General features: G+C 45.1%; 2 protein-coding genes across 2 annotated transcripts; one reads left to right on the top strand and one right to left on the bottom strand.

The window, feature by feature from the left end:
- Nucleotides 1-5,411: 5,411 nt before the first annotated feature.
- LOC1270231 (alpha-protein kinase 1) lies at nucleotides 5,412-27,412 on the bottom strand. Its single transcript, XM_308910.5, has 5 exons — nucleotides 27,294-27,412; nucleotides 17,820-17,967; nucleotides 9,533-9,729; nucleotides 8,910-9,453; nucleotides 5,412-6,103 (listed from the first exon to the last, which is right to left on the bottom strand). The coding sequence occupies exons 2-5, from the start codon at nucleotides 17,844-17,846 to the stop codon at nucleotides 6,029-6,031; spliced, it is 843 nt and encodes a 280-aa protein (XP_308910.5). The 5' UTR covers nucleotides 17,847-17,967; nucleotides 27,294-27,412; the 3' UTR covers nucleotides 5,412-6,028.
- Nucleotides 11,917-12,670, top strand: LOC4576740 (cuticle protein 19). The gene is made up of 2 exons (XM_001237149.2): nucleotides 11,917-12,027; nucleotides 12,121-12,670. Exons 1-2 carry the CDS (start codon nucleotides 12,019-12,021, stop codon nucleotides 12,568-12,570), a joined length of 459 nt encoding a protein of 152 aa, XP_001237150.2. The 5' UTR covers nucleotides 11,917-12,018; the 3' UTR covers nucleotides 12,571-12,670.
- Nucleotides 27,413-27,896: the final 484 nt, after the last annotated feature.

The following is a 27,896-nucleotide window of genomic DNA, read 5'->3' as shown; positions in this document are numbered from 1 at the left end:
GGCAACCTATGCCGAAGGGTTAGTAGAAAGTGGGTGAACTGTTCCGACACGGTTCGATGATCGCGACGGTTGGGCTGGGTGTTCTTGGGCTAGACCTTAATTCTTGAACTTGAACAAACGGTGCCTTACTTTCATCAATAGACTGCAGTCACGAATCGATCAAGGTCAAGTGTTGTGTGGTTAGAGGGTGGAATTAAATCAATTGTTTGATTAGGTCATGACGTTGCAAAGCACAATACAATCTTTAAATCATTTCCTATAAAAGATTGTTGTAAAAAGTGTAGAAGACAAACCAAATAATAAAATTCCATCGTATGTAAAGCGTCTACACTTCACCATGAGCCTTCTAAGTGCTCCGTAATTGATTTGTTCAGCTTGCGATTATCTACAATTTGGTCGGTTTATGTCAAGGCCGTAGCGTATATTTGCACCAACTGGACAACCACAATGTCCACACGTTCCGGATCAGCCAACCACCACCGGCCTACGGACGGTACGGTGTGCGCTAGCGCACTGCTACAGCTACCCTTCCCTTTGCAACGCACTGTTTCGACGCAATTTGCATAGCGAGTGGCCGTGATTGACATTGCCTGCAATCATGCCGTCATCGGGTAAGGGCACACCGGTGGCTTTTGTATCATCAACATTTGGCCAATGCGAGTGGCGTACGTTGGCAGGCAGGCCGCAACTGGGGATATGTTGCGCCGAGCTGGAAGGAAATGCATGTCGCTGAAGACGATCGCGGGACGATTGTGTAATGAAGAGCTCAACCGGTTATGGCCGATGGTAGAGTTGTATTGCTATCTTTGGCAACATGTCTGGTGACATTGGTGAGTGCTGTAGGGTGCTGACGTACGAAAAATTGGTACTGTTGTATAGGTCAATTCAGATGCTACTACAGCAGCTTTTAAGTGTCAATGTGGGATAATTGATGTTGACTCCTTCTCTGATTTTTTTTTAGATTTTTGCCCTGAGAGGAATATCTATTTGGCGTGACGACCTAAACGGTCATAAAGTTTTACAAACATGCCGGACGAGACAAATGATTTGAAAATGATTCTTCAAACTAGATTTTACGATCTAAAATTATTAAATAGAATCGACGAAACAGTTTCCTATGTATAATGGTCCTCATGACAGCTATCACCCTTTCTGGAGAGATTATTTTTGTTTTTGTTTGAAACAGACTCAAAGTAAAACTGAGCATGAAAATCAGGCTTAAATAGTGCTGTATGCTTAAGGTATCAATTAAAATAATATAAGAATTAACGAAGAATACATCTTTCAAGAGAAAATCCTCTTAATATCCTCGCAGCTCTACCCACCCTGACCGGCTTTGATAAGGATTATGTTTTATTTCCTCCCTGCTCTGCTGGAATTCGGATGTGCCGCCACATAAAGAGCACTCGTCGACCTTGTGATGAAATGTCAGTCACTCATTGCATCATCTCCTTCCATCCAGTCCAAACCCCAAAACAAAACAAGAATAGCAGGCCCGGCCCGATCGCACCCAGGAATGGAAGGAATAAAATAAAGTGAAACACATTGAGCAACCACACATTACCAGTTTACCCAACAGTGGATGCGCCAGAACACTTGCCCTCTCAAATGAGGTGGAGTGCCTTCGGGCGAAAAGATGGTCCATTGCGCAAACAGAGCGCTCAACCGATCGAACCAACGCCATCCGTTCGCGTTACCGCATTGGTCGTATCTCTTCCAGGGTCATCTGGAGGCGATACGGTCGGTGGTACGAGCCGCAGGATCTACATCCTTCCCGCAGGCATCTTAATTCCGTTCACCGCTTTCGCACAAAAGGTCAAGAACGTCACAATCGCGCCTGGTTGGGCGTATGGTGGCCCGCTGGCCGGAGTCGTCTGCCAAAGGCGCGGAGAAGGTGGAGTACGCGGTCGCTGTCGCATCTTAAGCAACTGGACGCTGCGCTACACTTTAAGGTCTCGCTCGTTAGCGATGGTGTGTCGCCAGCGTCAAATCCAAACCTGTTTACGTTTCGAACGCCACCAAGAACTGCAGTCACCTTTGCCGAGCTGGGGATCATTGCATTCAGGAAGTAATTTGGGCTCTGCTTTGTTATTGTTCTGGTTGTGCCGGTCTAGTGGTCCCTCGCACCGATACTGTAGAATATCGTGATAAATGTCTTCCTAATCTTCCCGATTAGTAACGTTGGCATGGCATTTAAGACGGGCTCCAATTTGGAACGGTTTGCCGAATGGTACCATTCGTTCGATTGAATTCATTTGCGACTGGACTAATGCCCGTACGTCACCTCGTTCACTAAAGCTGATCATAAAATCGTTGATTTGACATAATGTTCGCTACCCTGCCGTCACTTCCCGTCGCTTTTGCCCATAACACGCGTTTTGCACAAATAAACAAAGGTAGTGTGATTGGGTGAACAATATTTATTGAATTTTGAGAATGGTGCGTCGTACGAGAACTTTACCATTTCACAAACGGCACCGGTTGTGCCTGTAAAAGGCTCGATCCGTTCTAATTCTAGCCGCTGCTCGCTGCTCACACCTTATCTCGATGTCGCAAGTGTCGCAGTGCCATATGCATCGACATCGATTGATCTGCAGCTCCCTGCAAGGCTGGTGGCTGGACTTGTGTTGCTTGTGGAGAAAACGGGCTTGCCGCGGGTTTGTAACACCGTTGACGATCAATTTCAAAGTCGGCACCCGGTGTAGTCTGGTCGGATTGTTTGTGGCACCGATGGGTGCTACAATGTTACACATTCGAAGGTGCTCCAAGCGCGTTCCGAATCGATGATCAGTGATTGAAAAGTCCCGGATTGGGAACGGGAGTCCATTTACTGGCGGGCAGTTGGAAAAATAGAGTCGTTGAAAAGGAGGCGTGATCGGTAATCAATTGTAGTGATTAAAGATGATTTATCATGTGCTCGTTGGTTGATCTTAGAAGCCGTCGGTTGGGAGGGTAAAAGTTGTTTTAATTCTGTTCACTTGAAGCTAGTTTAGCAAAGAGTGCCACTAATGGTGTTCGATTTCTACACACTGCCATTTAACTGTGGAAACGCTGGAAATCGATAGTGATTGATGAACTCAACGTATTTCCTTATTAGTAAAGTCTTGTTAAAAAAAAACTGAAAATGGGAAACGGTATTGCAAAATGCTTCGCGTTGAGATTGGAATGCAACATTTTAATTTACAGTATTTAAAGTTTTGGTTTGAAATATTTTTGTTATGTTTCAAAACTACCCTTTTTTAAACTGAACTACCGTTGTGTAAATAAATATGAAACATTAACTTCAATCCATACTGAATGCTTTACATTACCTGTAATCAAATGGGTTAAAAGGTTTGACTTACCTCATTGCAGACAAATGGTAATACTAGCGGCAAAAGATAATACAACACAGTACTTTTGTGTTATCTCGTGTGGCCTTGCGGCTTAAATCCTACCGATTGATCAAAATGCCGGTGTCAAGTAAACAACTTACCAATTTGCGAAAAAAAGCCACAAACAACAGTAAACACTTAAATACCAGCTCGTGCATCCTGTTCACGCATTCGGTGTACCTTTTATGGAGAAATGTGCCAAACAGCCGACACCCAGTTCACAAAAAAATAACAACCTTCCCTCAAGCTTTACGAGCCTCGAGCTACGATAAAAGCTCGCGAAGGATGCGCTGAAAAGGTTGAACGCGTGCAGACTTGTCGGCGTTGTAGGGTTAAGCACATAGAAATAAAAAAATCGCACAAAATCCAACACCCGAAACATGCCGTAACCGTTACACGCAGTACACATTATGTTGCTGTAGGTCGGCATGCCGTAGAAGGCGAAAGCAAAGCACAGCACAAAAAAAAAAGACAATCCACGCGCTGGTACGATAAGCAAACACACATCACGCAGTGAAAAGCATCGAGCAAAGCATTTTTAAAGGCTGTGATATATAAAACGGGGTTGGTGCAGAAGCAGCCGGGGCACATCTTGCTGTGGGCAAAGCGATAAAGTTCATGTTCATGTCCTCTGCCGTCTGTTGGTTGAGATGATAAATGGCAATCGCGCGTTGCCACGTATCGCAAGAAAGAATCACCGAGATCGCCGACCGGAACCCAAGAAGACGCATCAGCTGCGTTACAACACGACACGAACCTTTAGACACTCGACGCAGGACAGGATGGGGGGTGGTTGAAAGGCAAGCTAAAATCACTTTAAAAGGGGCTTCAAATTTCACTTGCATCTTCGCAAGGGCAGCCGGAGTGCATATGGCAACGCTGCCACGGGGCCAGTGCACATTGAGGATGGCATTTAATGCTCAACGTACCGCCACTGCCTTGAATTGATGATCTTTAGACGCCTAGCACCGATCGCGCATTTCCGAGTGGTCGTCCCAGAACGACAACAAAAGGGGAGGCACAGCCAATGGTGAAATTTAAGGTCCGAGGTCCTCTTTCGTTAACGATCTCCGCCCGAAGTGCTCCAGTTATGGTGGCACTCCGTTTTCCTTCAACTGCACCTTAAAGTTCAACTGCTTGTTGTTCTTTCTTCTTGCGGTGCGGTGGAAATGTCAAAACGGTTTCGGAGGGGCCCCCGGTAACCATGAGCCGGTGGGCAGTTGGCGATTGTAAAGGTCGTGTGGGTAGTTTGAGGTCATCTAGAGTCTTCGGAAAGCTCCAGTTAAGGTACAAAATCGGTACTATTTTTCTTTCCGAACCATTGCGTTTGTTCTGTGGCTTATCGTACAATTGAAGACATGGTGGAAGGTCACTCAATGACATTCCCCATAACGTCATCTTCTAACAACGTCCTTTCTCTCCGTTCTTTTTGAAATCAAGTCAAACCCTTGCCAGGAGGTCGTTTACCTTTCTAAAGCAATTATTTTTGCATAAATTTGTGAACGTTTCGGTGCATTGGGACGAATGTTCCCTTGGTGCCACGTGCCAGATACCGTAGGTGCATCATCTTCGTCATAAAGTGAATGTGGAGCAATCCGGTGGCATCCCGCAACACCGAAGAACATCTCTGCGACGTTCACTTTACAGAAGTTGTTTACATTTGCCAGTGCGCAGCATGACGCTAGCTAGAACATGTGTCCGCAATCGAAGACACCTTTCCCTTTTCGACATTGAGCGCGCCGGAACGAGATGAGATGAGCGCGCGTTTGGCGCGTAATGGCACCTGCCGGTTTTGTGCTAGGATTTGTCGGCTCAACGTTATTTTATACGTTATTTTTAGCAGGTGCAAGGCACACTGTCGATGGCGGTGCTAAGCAGCGATGCCTCGATTTAATGAATAGTTTGATGAAGAATAGCAATTACTTCACCGAGAGGGTAAACCTTTTACGCGTCGCTTTTGTACAAGGAAACAGGCACAAGGGGAAGGTTAGTGAAGGTTGGTGAATTGTTTGTGTAAATAATAGACATGAAAGCATGTTTGTTTTTAAGTATTTTTTATTTTTATTTTATATTTTTAATTATTTACATTTTTCTGTTCATTTTTTTCCTCAAACTTTCTTTGCTGTTGCTATCTTCAGCCAGTTGCTTTTCTTACGTTAATTTTCTCCAAATGCTTTTAAATTTAATCGCCTATCTGGTACTTGAATTTTTCGCTAACCCTAAATGCATGAAATGCGTGTTTCCATACTGTGCTCCTGTTGTTGTGTGTTTGTGCTAAGCCACTTGTGTTTTGTTTTCGCTATTTTTTTTATGGAAATGTTGAACATGGCATGTTGTGTGCAAGTGTGGAGCTCCAGTTTATTTTTTTTTTTCATAAAATTCAGCATTCCCACCGGATGTAACTCAAACCATTAGTCAGGTTATGAGTAAAAGTCTCGTATGGTCAGTTAAATATCGGTAACAAAAACATCAACTACCAACATGAGCTAAGGCACTCTTCTCGCTCTAGTTGTTTTGGGGAACAAAATTGGTACAAGAAAGGATTTTTTGTTTCTGATCGCATGATATGGAGCCACTTTCTCTAATGCTGTTTTAGTTTTTCCTCTGTTTGCGTTTGGCCTTTTCCTAACCCTCCGACCCTGCTCTCAGATCTATTAAACCCTATTATTTATGAGCATATTTGAAGGAACATTGGTGTAGTAATACTGCTGCTTGGTAGCATCGTAATACTGTAAGTAAAGAAACAAAAGAAAGAAAATAAGAGTTAGCAAAAACATAAACGAATTAAGAGACAGGTACAGGAAATGAGTAAAAATAGAGAGACAAAAAGATGCCTTTATGGGGCATAATTTATGTTAATGCGTTTATGTCGGCTTTTCTCTGCCTTCTGCCGTCCGGCACAAAGTTCACCGCTGTACACGCTAAAGAGACCACTCCCTAAATGTCAGTTACGTCATGGGGCATCCTTCACGTACTCCCCACGTACATCTGGAGTGCCAATTTGGGAAGAGTTTTTCGCATTTTGGCACCTACCTTTTCTGTTGGAGCTACACAGCGTTTGTACGCGTGATTATCTCATATCGGCGAGATGTGAAAACAGTTGTCTTCAACGCGTAACTACAAAACCCGTACAAAAAACGAAGGAAAAATAGAATCCATAAATTGGGGACCCAATTTAATTATGGGGTCAATGGTGCGTTTATCTTTGTCTTGGGTGAAAGGAGGCGAAAGCTGAAACCTTAAAATGTCATTCAAGAGGGGCGCACAGTCGAAATTCAATTTTGACAACTAGAACTATACGGCTAATTAATGACCACCAATTTGCTTAATGACGTGAAATTAAGCTCATTACAGAGCAATGAGTTCCTGTTGATACTTTTTAGCATGAAATCTTTTTTATCGTATTTTCAGTTTACCTAGCATGTAGGACCCGTGAGCTGCAGATGAAAAATAGTTGTTCGTTGACTGTTGACAGGAAGAGAGAGATATTTTACCAACCTAATTGAGACAATTACGCATACAAAAGGCAAAACAAATAATAACTACCTATTAAAACGTTGATGAAAAAAACGCTAGTCGAACTAAATTATGTAATAAACTAAGAATGGGCAAAATGTGTATGACTGTCTTTTCGATAATTTAGAGGCGTTTTCTATCGATTTTTTACAATTACAGATTATGTTCAAATGCATAAAGTAACAGACAGCTAATCCAGTGCCCTTTTGTATTGTAATCACGTCCAAATAATCAACAGACTGGTACGCATAGCATTCAAACAATCCCTTTCACCTCCAGCAGCACATTTCATTTGCCGCGCAATTGTAGTTACACGAGCATAGCTAATTGCTGCGTCCAAAAACGTAAAACAGAAGGGACAACAAGCGAGAGAGAGAAAAAAACAACAACAAAATGCTGCTGTATTTGAATTTTGTTTTCACATTTTCATCCGCTCCCGATTTGCTGGGCCGATCAGGTTCTTGCCCTATTTTAAGACCACCGCCGGGCCATTAGCCAGTACAAAACCGATTTTCTATCTCGGCACGTGACAACGTGAAGAACGCAAAGTGTTTCCAGGTTTTTTTTTGCTCGCCTCGATCGTTACAACACACCTCCAAGCAGTGAGACTGGGACCGTTCACGACGGTACGCTTTCCATTCGCGTGCCATCGATTGTAGGTGATGGGCTTTCGATGGGATTATGGGTGGGTACGAACGAACAGAGCGCAGAGAGGGTGTGGACGAGATAAAGTGCCGACAACGCCGTGCGAAGAAATGAACCGTGTCCGCTTGCAATTACGTAATTGTAGCTGCTGCGATAATCTTGACCCGATAGGGCTTTCGGGAGTTCGATTTGGTCACGGGTCGATCGGGACGCGTGATTCGATAGAAGGTCCCAATCGGATCCTATCGGCGGGTACGATCGGGTCCCGCACCACGTAAGGAAAGTTAATTAGCAGCACCATTTGATGGTAGTGTTCGATTAATTTGCCTCCGGCCGGTGAGACAGACTACATCACGAAATTATGCTCCCTTAGTGCTACTGCGGAGGCATCGACATAAAGGGAGCGCCCTGTGCGTTCATTACGGGGTCATTCATTAGGTACACTACTCGGTTGCAGCATCCGGTCTGAAGAAAGTGAAAAGCGATGGGATTTAAAGAGACACAAAAAGAGCGTCCTGCCTTTTGGATTCTCCGGCCACGAGAAGAAAGGGAAGCACCTTATTATTATCCACTTGCCGACTCGTCGTCTGGGTCCAGGGTTGGCATGTTCGTTACGGTACCGTGCGAGTCGGTGCCCTCGTGTGTCTAGAGGTCGCACCGGAGGCTGCTGCGACAATCCACGTCCATGGTCGCCCGATGACATAACTGTAACACGAGCGCATAAGCGCAAAAACATCTGGACCGACTAGAGCGGACCGTATGTGCTTACACTTTCTTCGCAATACAGGTATATCGAGAGGAGTGGCTCGGCCCGAGATCGGTTACATTCAAATGTGGAGCTATCGGAGCGTGGCTAGCGAATAAGCTAGCCAAACGATTCAACTGACACCGGAAAATAAAGGCACAGCCTTTCTAAGACACTAGCCTTTCGCCACTTGTCGTCCCGGGGCTCGTGTATTGACAGGTACTGTAACACCCCTGTTGAGGGGATGAAGAAAAAAAAAACAACTCCGTGTCGCCTAGATAAGCGAACTTTCTCAAGCATTACAGTCAAACCTACCAACCCACGATGTCAATAGCATAAAACATTTTGAAAGCAGAAAAGAAAGGACGGATTAGCGAATAAAAAAGACAAAAACGGAAAGCATTTATCACAACGCGCAAGCGTTTGTTCTTGGCATAGAGAAATTACGATGACAAAAGACTTAAGCGCAACCGCAAGACACGAACCTCACGTGAGTGCTGAATAAATGCATCCAAAAGCAGCGTATATGAGTTCATTAAATTAGAGATACGAGCATTAATCATGCGACACGGTAAACTTAGTCTTTTTTGTTAAAAAACACACACACTACATCACACGCTTGCACTTACCACAATGTACGGCATGTATTTAACCTTCTCGTAGGCCTTGTACTTCTTCAGCTTGGGATTGTACTTTCCGTTGAGCTTATCGTACTTATCGTACTTGCTCTGGGCGAGCTGCTGGTCGTAGAGATCGTTAGTAGCGAGCAGCGCTTGCTTGGCCGCTCCGTACGACACTTCCGTGTGCTTCGGTACGACGGCGTAATACTTGAGACCTTTGTTGGGCACGTACTGTACCGCAAGACTTGACACGACCTGCTGGGGTTGTTGTTGTTGTTGTTGTTGCGGTTGCTGACTGTTCGCTGGGGCTGCGTTGTTAGCACCGGAAGCTAGGGGTTGTTGGTGGGCCTGTGGCTTATCAATGATCTGGCCGGTCGGGGCGGCCGTTGAGAGAGTTTGGGTTGGATTTGCTGGCGGGACGGGTTGAGCATTTCCATTCCGAGGCTGATGCTGTTGTTGCTGCTGCTGCTGTTGCTGCTGCTGTTGGGACTGTTTGCGCTGCTCCAGGGTAATGTCATTGTACTTGGGTCGCGATGGTGGTGGTAGAATGTACCTTCATTGTGTATGGAATGGAGTAATGATTTGCGAAATCTGCAATATTGAAAGACCATAAGGTACGGCGAAGAGCTTACCTGTAGGGGTTAGGATTCGGGATGTCATCGGATTGATCTTCCCAAACTGGAGCAGGCTCACGGAACGGTGGCTGAGGAACGGGTGCTGGTGTGCTGGTTGGGGGCACTATTGGCCCAGTGTTTGTATTCCAATCTACCCGTATCGCGGACACACTTATCGCCACGGCCAGTAGAACCAAGGCAGTCGGTTCCGTTTTCTGGAAAAATAGAGAGAAAGATAAATATTAAAAATTGAAACATACATTGAAAGTGATGTGTCATGGTGTAATGGTAACAATTTCCTTCCAATAAAGCTGTCATTAATATTCGCGTTTACCTATAACTCTATTCCTAAACCGTTTCGAGCTACGAAACCCAACCAATAGGCACCCTTCTCTCAAAGTGCACCGATGATAAATGATCACGTATCACTTTCGTGAAGTCTATTTCTGTCGCTTGACCTTTACCGAAAGCACCGCAAAAGGAGCCATGCTCGTGAACAAACATACCACGAAAGGAAAGCCGACACTAAAATAGACTCCACCGGGCCTCAGACTCTCTCACGGTGGGTCAATAATCGTCCCGGGGGAGAGTAACTCAAATGCCTCAAGCGGCGAACCATTTATCACAATCTGCAGCATCTTAATTTGTGTGGAGCAGTTTGGAGGATGATGGTCATCATTCAAGAGTGGTTTGTTTTTTTTTCTTTTTGAACTCAAACCCCATAGAAAGCCTTGCATTCAATCCCCTAGCGAGCACCGGTTGGCCATAGTGTGGCCCATCCCGCGTATGGAATGGATGTCGCAATTTAATGCCGCTGAGGATCGATGAAGAAATTATACGATAATATCTTAATGATGATTATCGCTTCTGTTTAACCCAGTTATGATCGAAGCTCGCATCTTACGCAAGGATAGGGATAGAAGGTGTAGCCTTAGCTAAGTAGCTAAATGAGACTCCACTCTCCTTCGCTGTCTACAGCTCGCTAGTGACGGTTTGGTGATAAGTCATCAATCAATTACGAGCCAACGCTGAAGTGTTGTTATTAAAACGTATAATAATTCATTTCCCCGTTTTTTCCGTGCAGCGTCTGGAACCGGGTGGACAGGTATGATGTGTATTTTTTCTTGCTCGGCATTATACACCGGATCAAGTGTCGATTCCAACCCGTCTAGCCGTTACCGTGGCTCGGCCACTGTACCGAGGAGAAATGCAGACGGCAAAGAAAAACTGCAAGCACGCGTGGGGTGCAGACTGACGAGCGAGTTTTATCAATTACGCCGTAACGCCCATATTTAATGTCAGCATTGCGCAAGTCGTGGAGTGCGGGTCTGGGATTGCTACCAGCAGGACCAAGTGGGGGAGTGAGCATTACATGATAACGCGACTGCTAATGATATGTCATTGGGAAGCTATTTGAATCTTCATATAATCTACAAATAGTTAGCCAAACGAGACGAAAGAGACAGAGGTAAGCTGATACAAGGAGTCATACTCAGATAATGAGTTGTGTAGGCAGAAAGTTGTCTGCCGGCTGTAAATGCATGTTTGAGTGATGATAGGAAGCAAGGTGCATAGCTGCCAGACACCGAGAGGGCTAGGGTTTACCTACGATCAAGACTATTTTAAATGGACATTTCCATAGGAATCCATCACACTGGAGTAACGCAGTAGATCATAATAATGAAACGCAATTAGCGATACTGGTTAGAGGTGTTATTATTGAGTGAGTGCGAAGTTTTCAGCAACAATCTATGAAATATAAACCTATTTTAATGTTTTTTTTAAACATAAAACGTTGGAGCAACAGCATTATTAAAGCACTTATATACTTATGGGCGAACTTTCACAAGACCGATTCTATTAAGATGTATTCTTCTCAACTGCTCAACATATTGCAAGATTTTTTTAATTAAGTGTATCGTAATCTTCGTTCTAAGAGCCCATGGTCTATAACACAAATCCAATGCACTTCCTGGCGAACACTCTTCGTACCGTAACCATTGCACTGCCATTCAAACATCGGTCAAATACCGTTTCCTGTGGTGCGCAAATTGGAAGCAAATTCCCCTTCGTTGCACTATTTTGGCATGCGGCAGCATCGGCTAGTGCAAGTGCATAAGCGAAAGCAAAAAAGTGGCATATTTTACCATTGGCACCCCCAACAAACAAATGGGAATGTGTGCATTTCTTCATGCAAGTTAAAGTGTCTGTAAGGCGTTTTTGTTTTTTGCTTGCTCTGATGCCACCGACGAAACGCATTGCGCACCATACGCGCCTTATTTTGATTGCAAATAGAAATTACAGAAAAATCCTCCCTTAACGTTCCATCCAGCCTGCCCTCATGTGCTATACCGCTAGAGCATTGCGCGTGTTGATGGGTTTTTTATATAAAACCGTTCAAACGGTGTTTGAAGAGAGGCAGTTGTGCACAGGTGTCAGTTCAGTGCGGATCCCAAGCGAAAGTGAATTGTGTGGACGAAAAAAACGAGTGAAACCAAAGCAACATGAAGCAAGTGCGTAAGAACTGTGATTTTAAACCACAAGCTGTGAACTCTCTCCGTGCCCATTGTGACCATTGTGTTCTGTGCTATTGCTTTTGATTCCAGCTATTGATCGGCGCGTGTCTGTTGCTGACCCTTCAAGCGTCCTGGGCGGTGGAACCGTCCGCCGAGGTGGAAGCGTCCAGTGAGCAGCACGAGCAGATCGTGCCAAAGATTGCGCAGGATTTTGAGCACCACGAGCCGCACGATTATTACGCGTACCCAAAGTACAAGTTCGAGTACGGTGTGAAGGATCCGCACACGGGCGACCAGAAGAGCCACTGGGAGGAGCGCGACGGTGATGTGGTGAAGGGCGTGTACTCGCTGTACGAGCCGGACGGGTCGGAGCGCGTCGTGGTGTACCGGACGGACAAGCTGCACGGGTTCGAGGCACACGTCAAGCACATCCACCACGCCGCTGGTGGCCACGTGCAGTCGTACAGCCAGGAACCGGAGTACCTGGCCGAGAGCCACGGAGAGCACGGCTACAGCTACAGTAATCAGCACCTGGAGTGAGTGTAATCGTGGGTCAGGCGGGTCCCGTTGCCGGTCCGTGGAATCGATCTCAGAAAAGTGTATCTTTTTCCCTGCTCAATAAATAGTTTCCTTTCCCCCCCGACGAAACGGCTCCAGTTTGTGCTCGAAAGAGCCACGGCACTGCAATCAGAGGTGGCGATAAATCATAAGGCGTAAGCGATGATCGTGATGAACGGGAATTGTTAATCTAATTTCTAGGCGATTGTTGGTTGGTTGGACGTAAGTCCACAATAATTGAATAATGCTCATCATTTACCACACAATACAGCAACAGCTGAAGAGGCGCGTCCAAAACACGCCTCGCGATCATCGAAACTGCCACCCACGAAACGAATTCCCCGCATCATACACGAACTTGGGGCAAATTATTTCCCGTTTTGTTTCTACAAAAGTCTCCAATCTAAACGCTCTCACGTTGCTTGCAGCAGTCTTTGCAAACGGTTTTGTGTTTTTGTTGGATGAACTTGTTGGTGGCACTTTTACATAATCTTTTCCAGCCTGGAGTCCGGCCCACTCATAAGCAGCGAGCGTGTGTGATTGATCCGCATGCTCCGGTAACGATGACACGAAAGCCGGGTAATTGTTCTGCTGTCTCCACATCCAGCCCGAGCAGGGAACGGAACGATCGATGTCCCTTTTATGGGATCAAGCTCTCCGATCTGTATGTCTCTGGGACATGGGAGCGAGTAACGCAACGCAAACGAACCACAAAAGCATGGCAAAATTGAAATGTTTGAACGATTGATTAATGGATCTTTGATTGTCGGTCGCGTCCCGTCGGAGTGTGGGCCGTCGGGCTGCTCCATCCACGGGCGTCTTCTACTCTTCCAGCAATAATTCGTGTGCGATAATTCCTCCTAGCGGCGTAGTGCAGTGCAAAGGGTACAGGGGGTCCCTCTAATGAAGCGTACCGAAGTGTGCCACCATACGTGCATGTATGTGCATGTGCCCGGCGGAATGTTTCGGCGAAAGGGAAGGGTTTGATTTTTATCAGCACAAGCACAGACACTCAGATGGTAATGCGATAGCTAGTGCGGAGCGTTTGGTGTGCCCTCTCCATTGCAGTGCAGGCGAAGGAAACGGCGTAACGGCCGACTTGCAGACAAACTCCGAAACCGTTGCGTAAGGGTCAATTAATATTTCAGCGACTGTGGGCTGGGAAAATTGGTTTTTAGGCGAGCGCTGCTCCAGTTCAGTGCCGTGCACGGGAACCGTCCACCAAACAATTTAGGAAACATGACGTCTCTACGTACGACGATGATGATTCGCAGCCCGGCAAGCGCGCGCGCGCGCGTAGAACGCTGTCCCACACACGTTGTCCATACGCATGGGACCGCGAGCTGACGGCTCAATTGATGGCGAGCGCTTTGTGAAAGTACGATCTAATAAAATTCCCGTTTTCTCTACTTGATTGGTTGCGTTGCGGCAGGATAATCGGTTCTGCTTGCCGAGCTGGAGGAGGTGATTAAGGGTTCTTTTTTTGCTTCGAGAAATTGACAGTCCGATTATCTGTGGCTCAAAAAGGGGTGAGGCTTTGCTTATTCTCGCACTTCAAGCAGGCCGGGCCGAGTCATTGCAGGCCGATAAAGTCATTGCAAACGAACGCTTAGCCAATTTTGATTTGATGGAAACTTGTCGCACTAAGGGTGGCAAGTGCGCAAGAGAATGTTATGCAATCGTTTGGGGGGACTGAATAAGACAGAAAGAAAAGGCTTGACTATAGAACGAGTTTGCTTTACAAATGTATAGAAATAATCCATTACATTTCTTTTTAATATGAAGATTGATTCTTTTATCCAATTTTAAATTAATCACTCCTACGCTTGCCATTCACAAATCGATGTCAAAGTTTGCGATGAATGCGTTTCAATTACTGTGATTGAATTCTAAAAGCCTGCGTTTCTATTCATTCGTTTAATCAACGTCCAACCTGGCAACATTGTTCTATCAAACGCTGTCCGTAAAATGCGGTTACTCATGTTTGCAGTACTCTGTCGGAAGAGAATTCATTCGTCATTCTGTGGTTTGTACATACATTTCCCGTCACTGTTCATCAATCTAAGCCCACGAGCAAAAAATAAACTAACATCACCCACCCGCCTTGGCATGTGGCTAATATCAAGCGAAATAAAAAGAGAGAAACACACCTCCTGCCTTTTGGCTGTGACTTGATTGCCCATGAAAGGATTGTTACGCTTGCAACGCTCAAGAATGTTTGGAGCAGGAATTAGGTTCTCCGCAGCGGACGCAGCCCCGTCATTGGGGAAGCCTTTTTTGAGCCGCTGCAGTGTTCAGGATTGAGGGGTCCATTTTTCGCTTATTCAATTATCTCGTTGCATCAAGCCTCCGACAGTGCATAGATGGACTGTCAATGTATCGGTGGATGCTGCGCGGCACGGGGCCCGCAATCACGCAATCAAGGTCCGATCGGGCCATGACAGTGCAGCTGTCGTTGTGTTTGGCGTGCGAAGTGTTGTAGGTCGAGCAGGCAATTAATTAAATACACGACTAATGGAAGGCACGAGCTCATCGACATGGACATGAACATGGAGCGTCGTTTGCAGGAACTCGCTGTACGTCAAAGCCTCCAAAAGCTTTACCTTAATTTCTAGGCATGTTGGCTCCACAACACACAACACTACAGATCAGTTGGAAAAAATCAACACATCGCAAAAGTAGTTCACATTCTGCACTCCCTTTAGCCCGCATAGCGATCTCACACGGATCGTCATTTTCCGGTCGGATCGATCGGTTCGATTGTGCCCGCGAGCAACAGTTCACCTCCTTCGCGCGTAGATCATAAATCGTTCACAGGATCACCACCGGCGTCACTATCGGTTGCTTTGCACACAAACACGCCTCGGCCGGCTACCGTTTTGCAAGCGGGGCAATAAATCTGGGAGAAGCTGGCGGGTGTTATTGATCATGGTAGACCCACCCGAACATAACGATGCCGCCCCCAGCGATCCTTTTTATGCGCGGCAAGGGGTACGATTAGAAAGGATCGAATGGTGCGTGTGTGTGTATGGTGATGCTGGCACGCGAATGTAATTAAAGATTGGGATTGGGAGGTCTCAAAAGTGGAATAGTTGTGACAAAGTATTGTAGAGCCAGACGTCCAATCAAAGGTGCAATAAAAATGAATTAAAATCATGTCCCAAATCATGTATATCTTAATCTTAAAATGTCAAAACATTTTCGTAAGCCAATACCCTCTCGCCAGGTTGCTAATCTAAATGGATGTTCTAGCTGGATAGTGTGCTAGTAATAAAAGAAAACACCACGTAATGTTAATGGCACAAGGTGCGAAATGGATGCTGCTCGAGCAATCATGGCACAATTGCATCACTTCGATCGCATAATTTAATCAAGCGACAGTGATCAATATTTGTGTGTGACCTTTTCAGACTCAACCGACACCGACCACTCGACACACCTTCTCATGACGGTCCGGTTTTTGCATTCCGAACTGACCAAAGTGTGGTGCAAATTTTCTTTTCTTTTTTTTTCGATCAATCAAACGTCACCTGGTGTCGTTTCGCAGGTCCCCGAATCATTATCATAATTGAGAGCAAACATTTTGCACCGCACTCATCACACCTTGTAATAACTGGCCGAGGTAGGTGGGGTACATTAACGGCACGCCAACCCGAGCTGGGTGTGTTTACCGATCAATGAGGTAGCTTGTGCGCCGGCTTAAAAGCTGACCGAGCATTAGAGTGGGCCTATAGCAACATTGTTGTTATTATCTTCATCAGGTTTGTAGCGGGCAGAGTTGGATGCATTTTTTTTTTCGATCGTGATAAAGAGCGCAGTACTTCAGCTGCTAATGTAGCGACTGGTTTGAAGCGATATGTGTGGGCTTTGCGGTTTAATTAGCTCATAATGAATATAATTTATTTTCGTTTCGTAAGTGCACGTGCTGGGATTTTCCGTGTAATGTTACGAGCTAGGATCAAATTCTGTTTAATTTATTACACCCACACAGACACACACACACACGCACGCAGTGACAGCATAGAGACACATTACAGAACTGCATCAGACACGCTCACGACTCGACCTAAGTCGCGGTTCAAGATCAAGGTCAACGCTGTCAACAGTTCGTGTTGAAACGGAACCATAAACGATCGAGCGCTGGCTCAATTAACTGTCGAATCCGTCGTGTGTTCGAGAGAGTGTGAGCCGGTTTGCTCTTGACAAAACGACGGCGGATGATCACATCCATTGCAGATTCTTCCGTCCGGTGTGTGGGGATGAGTTTTATGCTGACTCGAACCGTTGTGTGTTGCTTCCGCGCAGTTCCACCTTGAAGATGAGCATCGACACGGAAGAGAGCTCGTGATTTAAGCGAGGACACAAGCGACGAACCTCTCACGGTGAAGCTGTGACGGGAGCAGTGTTTATGGTAGAGCAATAAAGATGCTTTAGACAAAAAATAGAGAAGACGCATTTTAATGTCCCACACAAGCCGCTACGGTAAAGAGGGGGGGGGGGGGGAATGGCAGTTTTCCAACCCACTGTTTATCGCCTCTATGATTCACCGATGTAGCGATGTGTAGTGAAACTAGTTGGAAATAACAAAAAAAAACGGCACACTTGAAAGGCAATAAAAGATTGACTTCAAGTCGATGCGCACCAACGGCAACCACTTCCAGCCCGCTGACGTATGACGGTAAACACAAGCTACTTAAAGAAACAATCGCCACTTGTAATCATACAGGTGAGAATGAACGCTGTACGTTCAACCGCTGACTGTCTCGACCAAACGCTCTAACACTTCATGTTGTTCCGGAAAGTGTGTGTGTGTGTGTGGGTTTGCCGTGAGAGCTCCTCAAACTCGACGGCGCATTTTGCTACACGTTACGTCAGGTGGAGGAGCAGTCTACCCATTTGCTGCGGAACGCATGATTTGATGCTTCGCTTCGTTTCGATAGAATTATTACGACACGCAGATTACGGACCCTCGGCTCGGACGGGCGATTCGCAAATCGCACGGTTTGCATTCCATTGGAACTAAATAGCAATTTGCATGCTGCGTCGTGCAACTGCGAGTTATGAAGCCTTTATTTAGCGGATTATTCGATTCGAGCTGTAGGATACGGAAAAAACGCGTTGCTCTGCCGTGCAGATCACAATGCGATTGTAGGAGGAAAGATGTAACATCAATAACAGTTATGACATGCGCTGTGTTAATGTGCTGATTGTGCTGTTAGGATAGAACTTACCACCCAAAAATGATGATTCCGCCGCATGGTGTGTGTGCTGTTGTATGCTTGCTGGAACGAGTTGAGGGCTGTTGCTGGTGCTAGATAAATCACTAACAATTTTGACTTTTTATTTTTAAACGATCGTTGAGTGCTGCTTCTTTCGTTACTGGAAATAATTCAAAGTTATATCACACTCATCATGCTTTATACACATTCATTATGGTATAAATCGTTCCACTTTAATGCATGCAATCGTTTATTTTGCGTTTTTATTGTCACTTGGCAAACATTTTCGCTCCATGTTATTCAATGACCATTCATTCCACTCGTACCTTAATCGTGCTTGCCGTGCGATTGAAGTATGTTATTTTATTTGCCGGCAAACGAAACAAAACACACGAAAGTCACGTGCAATTCATAAAAGGAACTGCATGTCCCGCAGACGAAAAATAAAGGCTACCGTGCAAACAATGCTCCACCCATGCAAAATACGAAATCACACGAAAGTCGAACAAAAATACAGACTTATTCAAAAACCTCCAAAACATGAAACGAACCCTTTTCTCCACACAAATCTTCCCCACACAATTCCTTACACCGTCGTGCCGGGGGCGGGGGTTGGTGCACGTAATAAATTATGCATGGAAATGGCGAAGAAATATGCGCCACCTACCAGCCGCCCGCTCGATCAGCCGCTTTCTTTTATGTTCTTTCGTGCGAGCTTTATGTGCGCGGTCCGCGGTACCGCTTGGCGTGTGCATGTAACGCATCGATCCCCACCCCGAACGTTGGACGAAACGTTTATGCAGAATGCTTTCTTCGGCCACCTCGGTTTGGGTTCCTTCAGGGGACGAGCTTTAAAAGGGCTCTTACGAGGCTGATAGTGTGTGATTTCGTAAACGAAATGGTGCCGTTTTTTGCATTGAAATTGAAAGTCACAGGAAAGAGGAAGGCAAGAGGTGGTTTGTGTGACTGGATAGGATTGAAGTAAGTGAGTAAGTGTTTACTCGCAGCGTCACAATGTTAATTGGATATTGACGTTATCAGCTGTTAGCATGAGTGTTGTTTATTGGCAAAAGTAATGTTTAATAAATGGTGCAATTCGGTTGCAGTGCATGGAGGGATTTTTATTTTTAATAACATATTTATGAAGCATTCAAATGACACCAAAAGTCATGTCAAGAATATAATTATTTTTTAGGACTGACTTTTTGAAAGCAGACTGCAATAATTAGGATCTAAAACAAAATTACAAAGTGCACAGAGAGAGATTGACTGTCAAACCGAGTGGTTGTGCCTTCCTTGTGCTCCTGATTTTTGATGCTGTTTTGCCGTGTTACTGCCTGATTTTCAACATTTGCAACATTGGTGCTGCTGAGTTGCTTGTACTGGCTAGTGCGTGCCTTCGATTGTTATCAAGTTGCACTTGAATTCTTGCACCTAGTCTCCTGTTATTTCGTCAGTTTTGCCGAGATATTGTTTGGCTTCGTTCCTGCTCCTGTCACTCGTCAGTTTGTGCTGTGTCATTCGTTATGCAGTGCTCAACCTGCAATGCACCCACCGATAGTGCAAATTCGGTGTCCTGCGCCGGTGTGTGTGGCTCCAAGCATCATACCCATTGCACGGGTTTGTCCCGTGATTCTACTCGTGAGCTTGGGCGGAATAATCAATTGTTGTGGTTGTGCAAAAATTGTAACGAGTTTCGCAATGGCACAAACTCACTTCTCACAAGTGAGATAGCAGCCCTACTCGAGTTGGTGAAAGCAGAAATTCTCACCACGATTGACTCATCTCTCTCTTCTCTTAGATCGGCTATCAAGAGCGATTTGCTTGCTGAGTTCCTCGCTCTCGCTGATAAGCTAACACCCGTATTAGCTAAGCCGTCTGTTTCTCACGCATCGCGAACGCACACTTCCACTAATGCATCGTCACTCAACGCCACTAATACCAGAACGACTAAAACAGCATCCACTCGCCGTACATTTACCAACTCAATGGAGCTCACTGCAGATATCCAACAAGCAGCGAACGATACCAACACTGTGGAAGCTTCTGATAGCTGCAACCACTACACTCATCGTACTAAGGTGACTAGTGATATTAGTGCTGGGCACTGCCGAACAAATACAAAATCATCTTCTGATCCTGTTTTGAACCATGATACCACGAACACTGGCATAGCAGAAAAAGTATGGTTATACTTCACGAACATCAAATCGCATGTCTCCGCTGATGATATGCGTGTGTGGCTTAAAGCTGTGCTGCCAACCGACAACATAGATGTTTACCGTCTCACGAAAAAGGGCGCAAACCTTGATTTGATGTCCTTTATATCGTTTAAAGTGAGTATTCCCAAATCACTCAAGGATCTGGCGCTTCAATCTACTATTTGGCCAGTTTCACTTACTGTTCGTGAGTTTGTTGATCGTGGCCTACCAAAGCAACGTATACATGAAAGGGCCCGATTTGACCCTTCTGCGCTTACTTCGCATCGTTCAAGCAGTGCAAATTGCTCTTCTGCTGCGCCAAAAAGCACCGCTCATCCGGATCATTTTTTGGATCATCGATCGCCATCCCCACAGCGCGGGAATCAATCACTATCCCAGATGACCGAGATCCTAGAGGCTATCCAACCGGAGTTTCCTCCCACACCCCCTCAGTTATCACCGGGGGTGGGGCTTCAATCACAGAACAATCTCAGCAACACGAATCGCTCACCACAGATCAGCCCGTTTGCCAAACGGATAGCTCACAATTAATAGACCCCTTCGTGATCTATTACCAAAATGTTCGAGGCCTTCGCACCAAATATAATGAATTGCGCCTTTCTGCGAATGAATCAGGGTTTGAAATGCTTGCCCTTACTGAAACCTGGTTAAATGAATCGATTCCATCCAATATGGTCCTGGATAGTGATTCTTACAATATATACCGTTGCGATCGCAGCAGGTTAAACAATGAACGATCGCGTGGGGGTGGTGTGCTGCTTGCATGTTCCAGTCGTTATCCGTCTGTGGCACTTAACATGAATCAACCTACGCTTGAAGCTTTATGTATTCGTGTTTCTTTTCCTAAGTTTCGTCTTTATGTGGGGATTGTTTATGTGCCACCGTATTTGAGCAGCGACCGCAACTATTTCGAATCCCTTTCTGCTTTCATCAGCGATGCATACATGCATATGAAACCGAATGATCATCTTATCCTTCTTGGCGACTTCAATCAACCGGCGTTAGGGTGGTCGCCTGCAGCCGCAGTAAGGTCAGATTCATCTTTACCTATGAGACATTATGTGCCTCATATCTCTTTGAATTCATCCAGTTCCTGCTTTTTGGATGTGTTAAATTTGCATGAACTCTATCAGCTGAACGGGGTGCATAACCATTCAAATCATTATCTGGACCTGGTGCTCTCTAACTCTGCTGCTGCTGCTTGTTCTTCTGTGTATCCTGCTTCGTCACTGCTCCTGCCCCAGGATGCCCATCATCCTGCTCTGGAAATTGCGTTACCGTCTTCTTTATTTAGGGCTAGTAGGGTTAGGAATGAATTGCCTTCTGCTCCTAATTCATTGAGTGTTCGTTATAATTTTCGTCTTACAGACTATCGTAAACTTAATTCTATTCTATCTCGTGCCGACTGGTCTTTTTTTTATCAATGTACATCGGTCGACGAGGCTGTCCAATCGTTTAATGCTTTGTTAACCTCTGCACTCCTTTCATGTACACCTATTTTTCGTTCCCCTCCTAATCCTCCCTGGTCCAATCGTACTCTTCGCAACCTGAAAAAGGATAGAATGAAATATCTTAGGAGGTATCGTCTGAACCGATCTGCTTTCAACTTTCGTTTATTTAAGTACGCTGCCTCTGCGCATCGACTATACAACAGGGCTTGTTTTGAGGCCTATTCGAGTAGACTGCAATCGCGTTTCCGTTCTGATCCAGCATCCTTCTGGCAATTTGTTAGGATTCGAAGAGGGTGCAATACGTTACCTAATGAAATGGTACTTGATTCTCGAACTGCCTCTACGCCTGTTGAGATCTGTGAGCTATTCTCTGCACATTTTTCCCAAATGTTTGAGCCACCGGTTAGTGACCCTAACCTTATTGAGGGTGGGCTACTCTACACGCCAGAGAACTTAATTAATCTCTCCGATATTTCGGTTAGCTCTGAAACAGTTGTACAGGTGTTATTTGGGTTGAAACGTTCTTTTACTCCTGGTCCAGATGGCATTCCTGCCTCAGTTTTAATAAACTGTAAGGACGTGCTTGCTCCACACCTTGCTAAAATTTTCAACCTTTCACTTTCTCTCGGGGTCTTTCCTGCTCTTTGGAAATCCTGTTGGCTTTTTCCGGTACACAAAAAGGGATGCCGTAGCATTGTCTCTAATTATCGTGGGATAACTCAAACATGTGCCACAGCCAAAACTTTTGAGCTATGTATCTTTCCAACCATACTTCATAGTTGTAGTTCCGCTATTAGCCCTAAACAGCATGGGTTTATGCCTGGTAGGTCTACTTCTACTAATCTCATGTCTTTTGTTACCAATATTTTCAGATCTTTTGAGGCAGGTACCCAACTTGATGCAATATACACTGACTTTCATGCTGCATTTGATAGTTTGCCCCACTCTTTACTATTAGCTAAACTATCTAAACTTGGTTTTGGTGATGGCATTATTAGCTGGCTGTCCTCATACTTAAGTAATCGATCTTGCAGGGTTAAAACCGGGTCGTACTTATCTGAGGAGTTTTTTTGTACGTCAGGTGTCCCTCAGGGTTGTGTGCTAAGTCCACTTCTGTTTTCTTTGTTCATCAATGATGTCTGTAATGTTTTACCTCCTGATGGTCATCTCCTTTATGCGGATGATATCAAAATCTTTTTACCTGTGTCCTCTTCTTCTGATTGTATGAGTCTTCAGCATTACCTTAATGCATTTGTTCATTGGTGTTCATCCAACTTACTTCGCTTGTGCCCTGATAAATGTTCTGTTATTTCTTTCTCTCACTCTCTTTCTCCTATTTCATTTAACTATACTCTCTCTAACTCGTCTCTCTCTCGTGTTTTGTCCATCCGTGACCTTGGTATTATACTCGACAGTCGTCTTAACTTTAAACTGCAGCTTGATGAGGTTCTACTAAAAGCTAATCGAACTCTTGGGTTTATTTTACGTTTTACCTCTATTTTTAGAGATCAAAGCTTCTTAAGAAACCTTTATTGTGCTCTGGTAAGGCCTCTTCTTGAATATGCTAGCATCATCTGGAATCCTCCTACTATTGATGGCTGTTCGAGAATTGAAAGCATTCAGCGCCTTTTTACCAGGGTTGCTTTTCGTCGTTTGTTCGGTGCTGCCTCACTACCTCCCTATGAAACGCGATTGCAGTTATTCAATCTTCACTCTTTAAGCTTCCGCCGCCAAGTGTCTCAGGCATGTTTTATTGGTGGCTTATTACTTTCTGATACTGATGCTCCTGATTTACTCTCGTCCATCTCGTTGTATGTTCCCTCTCGTTCCCTTCGTCCTCGTGATCCTCTGTCAATTGAAACACGTCATACTCTCTATACTTTCAATGATCCTATTCTATCCTGTTTCAGGTTGTTTAACCACTTTTACTATCTCTTTGATTTCGACTCCTCTCTCAACTCTTTCCGTAACCGTATTTTTTCTTCTAATTCTCTTTAATTATTCTTCTAAGTTTCATTAAGTTTTGATAGTCTCTACGCTCTATCTTTGTTTTTTTTCTTTAATTTTTTTTGCTAGGTCTAGACTAGTTTAGTTAGGCTTAGTTTTTCATGAATTATTTTGTTTATTTGTTAGGGTTTATTTAGTTTTAAGTCTGCCTTATTTAGCCTTGATGGCGGATATTGTATTAATAAATGAAATGAAATGAAATGAAATGAAATGAAATGAAATGAAATGAAATGAAATGAAAATTACAATTGAACGTCATTGCTAAACCAGATACGGTACACAAGAAAAGCTATTCACAATTAATGTTTAAATCAAATGGACGTTTCCTTATTTTTTCACCACATAATCAATATTTAACAAATCTTATCTTAAAAATCCTACATAACATAAATTATTCACAGCTGTATCGATAAGGAATGAAAACAAATTCAACCATTGCTTGCCTACTTTTCCCTCCTAGCCCGTATCAATGCATTCGACCGCAGCTGCCGGCCAACTGCTCGCGGATCGTCGATCGCCTGTCCGTGGCTGGAAATAAGTCAACCCCCCCCCCCCCTCCATTGCTCTTTCATTTGCCCTCCAACTGTCCCGCTGCTTGTGCAATCGTATCGCCCGACGCGACGCGCCCAGTGACGGAACGCGCTGTGACCCGGGCGCTGGCCCCGCGTCGGTGCAACTCGAAAGTGTTTGCTTTTCCTTCGGCAATGGGTGAGTTTTGTTTGACTGCAAAATTGGCCTCAAACGAAAGCCGAACATCAATGCGGGGTGGCATTGGCGAGACACCATGAGACCGACCGAGGGGTGGGATAGTGCGAGCATGGGTTAACGCAATAAATAGAAGAAACCGTCGCTACACTCTCGTAAATTATCGACAAACGTGTGGCTGCATATGTGTGTGCGCGTGTGTGCACATTCTGGTTTGGGGGATTGCAGCGGCATCGATACCGTGCCGGCATGTGAATTTTAATTCGATATCGAGCAAAGGATTTGCATAAAAACCAACCCAAGCGCATAGAAAGGGCGGAGGAGCTTCAACCGAGCAGGGCAGTGGAAGGGGGAAGGAAAAAAAAGTCACACTAGCAGGTCGATGCGTCCTACACGTCCGTGGCGCTTGCGTCAGAGCTGCTTGCCAGCCGCAGGGGAAAGGGATCGGGAAAAACTCGAACGACGACGCAAGCGCAACCATACGCACCATAGGTGCAGGCCGGCGGCGGGATACCACGAACAAATCGCTTTGCTTTCTTGGCCCGTTTGCGCCGCCCGATAATGGGGCACCGATAGGCTGGAAGCTGTTTGCATGATAAACATCCTGAGCGTTTGGGGTACGGGTCGGCCCCCAGACCGGGTCAGTCGGGCAGTGGGCTGGATGCGACAACAACGCAGCCCGATAGGCGTCGTGTGGAGCGATGGTACGATTTGAGAGTGTGTGTTTGTGCGACGAATCGCTAATTGTGCAGTAATTATTGTAATGAGCTTCACTTCATGACACTGCGTCAATGTTTTTGGGCACTACGATCCGTCTGTGCAAACCATCAGCTTTTTGCAAAGATATAGTTAAAGACTTTTGTCTGGTATGCCTCACGCATTGATGTAACATAACGTATTGATGGTATTAGATAAGACGAAAATGATTGAAAATATGCTTTTTTATTCCAATGTATACAAATTCGCGGAGAAGATTTACGACAAAAATGCGATTCTAAATTTTATTTTACTCTAAATTAATGATAGCATTGTATTGTGTTTTGTAGAACACACTTTGAAATTACATAAACACTACAAATTTCAATAGCAGTATTGTTATGATTATTTATGGATTTTTGAGTTTTTGATGATAATATGTAAAATTAAGAACTTTTTACAGTTTAAACGATTCACCAACAATATAGTAGCAATATCTATATTAAAATTGTTAGGCCAACCAACATCTTACTACTTGAGTTAGTAAAACATTGGGTTAGTGTATAAGTTGTTATCAAAAAAGTGTAAAAGTGCGCCAAAAATATAAAAATTCATAAAGCAAGCTATTGCTGATGTATGTTATGAATATTATAATAAAACCTTCTTTTAAATGCAGTAGCAACGTTTATGATTCAATATCCCACACGGGTTGGTTTTGAAATAACGATGTCAATTAGGCAGTAAACAAGCTAGCACTCCATAAAGCTTTCAGCTCTCAAAGCAATACCTGTCATTAATAATCACCATATTCTAGATCTAGCAGCGCTCTGCCACAGGCTGCAATGGAAAAGGAGAGTACTACTGCTTTAAATTAATTCACAGCCTACAGGGAAAAATGATCGACCATGCTTCACTGGATCGCCACATTCTACGGCTTTGCATCTTAATACCATCTACTTTCCATTTCAGTTCGATCTACCATTGACGTAACGAAACCTTCTCGTAAACATCTCATTTCCACTTCCATTTCGGCCCCATTTTTAAAGAAACAAAAAAAAAATAGATCTAGTAGGCTTAAGTCGATCGCAAGTAGCATACAGCGAGACATCAGGCATCCAGAAACCGGCTGTACGACTCTTCCGTATCGCATCACCTGCACCCCCGGCGGCACCAAAGCCGTTCTAGATTCTTTGTCCAAGAAGCTCACCACAAAGCGACAACCCCAGAACACGACACACGATCGCCGCAAAAACGGGGATGGTCAACTGAGCATTCTGTTCTCGATCATTATTTTGATTCAAGGCTAGCTCGCAATTGGCAATCGTCCATCTCCTCCAGGTGTGGAAGGAGCCTCAGACTTGGACATGAGTTGGAGGACGCGATGAGGCGTCCTCGACCCAAGGATTGTTTGCCATCGCCGTAGGAATCTGCCGACTTGTGATTAGCTCTCCGCTAGTAACCGGTTTTCCGCAATGGAAGATACAGGAAGTACGGCAGCGACGTCCTGGCCTGAAGCACGGTGCACGGGTGAATGTATAATTCATAGCAATCACTTTGACCCCCACTCGCTGATCTTCCTGCATCCGAACCGAGTGACCGGCCTCGAATACTGGAGCGAATCTGCACTGCTGGAGAGCTGTGAGTAAAACTACGAGACAGAATCTGTTTGCCTGTAAACACTTCAAAGCTGAGGACACAGACCGATCTTTGCACTGAATGGAGCAGAACAGTTGTTTCTTTTATGGCGTATTTTGTTTTGTTTTTTCAACTCCGAACAAGTAAACAGCACACGCACAATTGTCAACGTCGGATGGATGGCCACCGTGCCTTATCTGGGCACAGAACAGTTGCACATAAACCGGAGAGGTCAGTGGTGTATGAAAAATCCCACACGATCACACATTCCTCACCCTACACGCACGCATCGTGGACCACAACGCAATCAATTGTCATTTGAACGCCTGCTACCCCACACGAACGCTGACGTGCTGCATTGTTCCATTGCGTCGGATGACTAATGAGAATGTTGGCGCTTGTTTTGTTCTTTTCCGCCGGAAGCGAGACAATCGGCAAGAAATCATCGTTCGCAGTACGTTAGCAGAACTTCATTATCACGTCGCAAGACAGGCATACGCGTTGTGTCACAGCACGATACAATCAACCGTCATTAAGCACATGGTCACTCTTTTGCACATTTGATTTGCGATTATGCACACTTTGATAGAATGTTAGATAGAAGACTGCGTAGACATTCTCACTGCACGCAAAAAACTATTCACAAAATACGTTTGAATTCATTCGAACTGTTTCATTTTGCACCGTACGTCGTTTCCCTCGAGGAGACTTCAATCAACCACCAAGACACGAACCCCAAAAGCACAACGTCACCCTAATCCAGCACTTACGGGCGCTTGGCTTCTCCCGTAGCATGCGAACGGTCCGAGATAGACGCCGGAAAGCCGAAAGCAGCGCGTGATAACCCCGTTGACGACGAAAATCGTACTAAAAGTTTCAAAAGCCAGCGAAAACGTATTAAAGTTTTGTTGTCGCCATTTTTTGCCACCGCACGGGGTTTCAGCTCTCGCTTTCGCTCTCGCGGGAGCTCTCCTTCCTTCCAGCATGCGATGTTGGACGACGGCATCCCCCACTGCTTGCGAGTGCGCGCACTCAGCGCCCCGGACGGAAGGGGGTTTTAAGGGAGATCAGTGAGTGATCTCAACCGCTCTCTCTCAGTTTTTCCATTCCGGGCTGGTAGAACTCACCCCGTGCAGCTCAGAGACCGGCACAATTTTTCCAATCTCGAATGGTTTCCTATCGCGCTCTGAGGGAGAGTGTTTTTTTTGTTGCGTTATGTCATATTTGTTTACGTTTTGTTTGCTCCATAGAATGGGGGATGTTTTTCTCACTCTTGATCTCGCGCTCTCTCGCTCTCTCATCTCTGCTTCTCATGCGTGAGCATTGGTGAGTTACTACTCGACTGGGAAGGTGTGTGTCTTGTTTTGACAAAC

This window comes from Anopheles gambiae, chromosome 2 (assembly GCF_943734735.2).
Source record: "Anopheles gambiae chromosome 2, idAnoGambNW_F1_1, whole genome shotgun sequence".
Classification (NCBI taxonomy): domain Eukaryota; kingdom Metazoa; phylum Arthropoda; class Insecta; order Diptera; family Culicidae; genus Anopheles; species Anopheles gambiae.
The sequence above is the reverse complement of the archived record's forward strand: the minus strand, read 5'-3'. Positions and strand labels throughout refer to the sequence as shown.